Genomic DNA, 4,450 nt, shown 5'->3' on the forward strand with positions numbered 1-4,450 from the left:
TTACAGTACCGCCGACATTAGCATTACGCAAAGTGTCCGACTAACGGTTAAAACCTCTTGAATGTTGTTTAGGATCATGTCCTAAATAACATTCGTTAAGATCAAAATCACTGGAAATTGTTTCTCTTATTTTCATTTTTACATTACAAAACTGAATTTTTATTGCATGAAAAAAATGAAAATAAGAGAAACAGTCTCTAATGTAAACAGTCTCCTTTGAATATTAACTATCGATACAATAATAACGATTAAAAATTTTATCTTCGCAAAAAAGAAGTGTTTGATGCTCCTTATTTTAACTATTTCATACTTTAATACCAGAAGGTCTGTGGCGCTGGTCTAGGTGGTTGTTGAAAGCTCTGCACAGTATAAGGGCTAGCAAAAGCTTGATGAGGGTGTGCGCTATAGACATGAGATTGTTGCAGACTTGTTGGAGGACTTGATAGATTGACTCTACTACCGCTAGCAGTTATTGCAAGATTCCATGATGGCGATGTAGTTCCTTGGTTAGTCTGTTGCGTTTGCTGTTGCTGTTGTTGTTGTTGTTGTTGTTGTTGTTGCTGCTGCTGCTGTTGAGGAGGTGAAACCGAGCTAATAGGGAGTTCCGACGAAGCCAATTGATCGGGAGCGGATGTCGAATTGCCTGAATTCGATCCCATCATGGTGACGAGAGAGTTTGCAGTCGGCGGTAGTTGTTGATTACTTGTTTGTTGATAGCTAGATGATACGGATAGATTGGGATAAGTAACTGTGGCCGGGAAGCTATAAGTCGAAGTCGAGCCAACAGTTGATGATAGTCGTGTCGCTGGTTCCAATTGATGAGTCACTGATGCATGAGATGAATACAATTCGGAAACTGAAATAGAAGGTAACAGATTTATATTTTGTTCTTGTATTATATTTTATAATAAAAATAAATAAATTAGTAAAGTAGTAAAGTTAAAATAGAAATAATATGTTTATTGTCATCAATTAAGGTTAAGATATGTAAACATAATATATGCATACATACCTTGACCGGAAGAGAACGACGCATCTGGCAGACTTTGAGGATGCGGATGCTGATGCGGATGACCTGGCGGCACAGCAGCTCCTGCATGAGGAGGCGGTGCCGGTGGATGAATAACATAACTTGTCGGATAAGCTACAGAACTGACATATCCAGTAGACGTTGACGAAGAGATATGCTTCCGTAGCCTAGCTCTTCTATTGCTAAACCATACTTGAATCCTAGCTTCTGATAATCTTGTTCTCTGAGCAAGTTCCTCCCTGACGTAGATATCAGGATATTGAGTCTTTTCAAATGCTCGTTCCAACTCATCCAATTGGTGAGCCGTGAAAGTCGTCCTGCTTCTGCGCTGTTTTCTTTTCAGTGTAATCCCTGGTTCGCTTTCGCAGTCAGATCCGGAACTCGTTTTTCCTACAAAAAGACATATTAAAATTGAAAAAACGATAAGATGTAATTTATACATTTATATAATAGTGCTAAAATTTATAATCTGTCGCTATGTGTATTTCGGGATTGTCGTCGAGATCGTTCTTGGGGCTCAAGTTTACACGATGCGCGACTAATCGGGCGACGACGCTCGACGTCAAGACGGGCCGCGTCTTGACTGCAAATTCGACACGGACTCTATTCCCGGCCCGTCGTTGTGCCTTTTTTTCATCCACCTTCGCCTGCGGGTCATTCTGTTCTCTTTTTCTATCTCTTTCTCATTCTCTCTTGTTTGCTTTCTCTCTTTGTTATGCTTCTTGAATTTACCGACATCTCTCTGCATGCGAATGGAAATAGTGCGAGCGACAACGTGATCCAACAAACTCGAGTCCATAATTGTGCCACATCCACGTGCGATGAATGGTCAGAAATAACTTCGACGAAAGTTCCGCCAGGACTTCGCAAGTAATCATTTCCTTCCGACGAAACGCCAAGACGAAATGAGTATTGGCTAATATTGTACGATTTAACAGGAGGGAATGGAAAGTTATTTTTTAAAAGCAACTACTTACTCAGTGAGTATTGAGTGTATCATAGAGTTTTTTTCAAGGCGGTTTTATATCAACTCAGGGATATATACTATACGGTAAACAGAATGAGGACAAAAAAGGGAGCGATTTTATTATTATATTAAAAAAAATGTCACTGCACTAATTTTATTGTTGTTGATATTTACAACAATTTTTAACGTCAATGAATTTCATTTGAATATTTTTACAGCTTTTAATGTCTTCTCGTACCTCATTTTGAAGAAGAAAAATGTTACGTTATGTACATCATGTAACTTTATTTATTTTTTTAAAGAAAAACAATACAGTCTTGTTTGTCTTAATAAACAAAAAAATCAGTAATATTTATAAAATTCGTTTTTACAGTTTGTTAATACATACTTTGTGATTTATGATATTCTTAAGAGAAACTAATTACAAATTGTATTAGTATCTTAATCTTAAAATTTTTTTTAAAACGGTTTTAATGTAAAAAAAAATTATAAAGTTTGGCCAAAGATTAAAGATTGAATATATAAAAATTTTTATTATAAATAGATTTAAAAGATAAAAAGTAACGATAAAAATAATTATAAAATTCGTTTTTGTTACAAAAAAATATAATTATGTTATAGTTATTAAAAAAAAATTAATGTCATTACTAGTACGTTATCAAAAAAATAATTGGAATGATAACGATGTTATAAGTAACGTGTTACTTCCATTTCCTACGATACATACAGTTAGTGCAAAAAGTATTCGTACAAAGAAAATATTTTTTAAAAACTTTATTTTTAAAAAATGAATTATCCAGCAATAAATGAGTCATCGAATTGATGTCGAATCAATATAAATACGAGAATTTCAACATCAATTTGATCCGACGTTTATTTGATAATTATTTCTTATTGGATAATTAACAATTTATTCATAAAGAATAAAATAGATTGTATGTTTCTTAAAATTATACTAAAAAGATGTGTATTAATTATACAAAATATATCATCTGAAAAATAAGCGAAAATTAAAAATTGTATTGTTTGAATGCTCAAAAAGTATTCGTACAGACGAAAAATTTAGATTCTAAAATCAGGAATATATGCAAAGCTCATTTGTTTATCTTAGAACAGAATGTTTTCATTGTATAAAATCATTAATTAATGTTTATTTTCTATAAAGACTTTTGTTATAATAAATTTCCTTGTACGAATACTTTTTGCTTTCTGTATATACGAGATCTACCTTCATCATTCACTTTCGTGGCGTTTAATCTTCAACATTCGTTAAAATGTCGTATACCTTTTTTGCTTAAAGTTGACACCCCTCGATTTACACGCACATCTATAGCGTGCGACGCATTTTATATGCGAGAAAAACAATCCGACACGTTCGGTGAACATAGGTGTCACTTCATCTCGACACCTATGGCAGCTCGACTCGTATGTTCACAACTTCGTGGGCGTTTAATAGACGGTGTCCCTTTTCATTCCTCACTCCTCTGTGAGGTTGTGTTATTTCTACCCCAGTTTCTCTATTTTTTCGACGGGCGCCCGACCGTCAGAGCGATCGACTTACATACGCAAGAATCCTCTTTCCCCTCCTTTCAACTGTGGTTCCTTTCATCTTTGCCGGCTTAGCAGCTCCTCAGATAATCTCAGGATAAATTCGTGTCTGTACACAATTCATTTTTCTTGTCAGCAAAATAGGAAGACGTCCCTCCTTTCCACCTCAATACTAATTTGTATCTGTATTTGGTGAGAATTTCTTTGTGATACATAATACAGAAATTCCTTGTCCTTAACTTCCCGCAAGTATAGCACTTATCAATATCTGTCAAACTGATACATATATTTCAGATATACGTATATTTTTAAGCTTATTAAACTCTCAACTTTAATTACGATTTATACTTTGATTATTGCAATATATATAGTTAAAAATTTCTTTTTAACTCGTTGGAACTGACGGTGAGTCAGCTTTATTGGACTCTTTGCAGTGATTGTTTGGATAACAAAGATTCTGATGAATAAAAATATTGGATCAGAAATCAAAATAAAAATTTGTAATGTTACAAACTTCAAAATTTAAGTAGCTGTTAAAAACGAATGAAATTTAAATTTTAGAAATGGAAAACTTAAAATCTTTAATCTGTAAAATCTTTTGAAAAGTTATTATATCTTTAGAGTTTCTGTGAATTTGGTAACTTTTTACGCAGAGAATTACGAAATGAAAAAATAAAAAATTTTCTCCTCACTTCATGGACCTAAAAAACGCACCTAAAAAAACGACTTTCGACTTTTTAACATAAAAGTTTAAAGTAATTTTTTTAAAATGTCACTAAGATTTTTTATTACTGAGTTATCACGGAGTAAATAAAAGAGAACTTTGATTACTCAATTCCGTCAAAAATCATTGTATCATAATTTAAAAAATAGATTGTTAAAACTTTTATACTTTCTCATATACA

The 4,450-nt window shown here is 33.3% G+C and overlaps 1 protein-coding gene across 1 annotated transcript in view; it reads right to left on the bottom strand.

The window, feature by feature from the left end:
* Positions 1-311: 311 nt before the first annotated feature.
* Positions 312-4,450, bottom strand: part of LOC105623332 — a 68,519-nt gene continuing 64,380 nt past the window's right edge. Inside the window, exons 5-6 of the mRNA XM_012204727.1 lie at positions 1,013-1,420; positions 312-856 (exon numbers count right to left, since the gene is read on the bottom strand). Of these exons, the coding sequence (XP_012060117.1) occupies positions 312-856; positions 1,013-1,420 (953 nt within the window). The remainder of the gene's footprint in view (positions 857-1,012; positions 1,421-4,450) is intronic.

This window comes from Atta cephalotes, assembly GCF_000143395.1.
Source record: "Atta cephalotes unplaced genomic scaffold scaffold00055, whole genome shotgun sequence".
In the NCBI taxonomy this organism is placed as follows: Eukaryota; Metazoa; Arthropoda; class Insecta; order Hymenoptera; family Formicidae; genus Atta; species Atta cephalotes.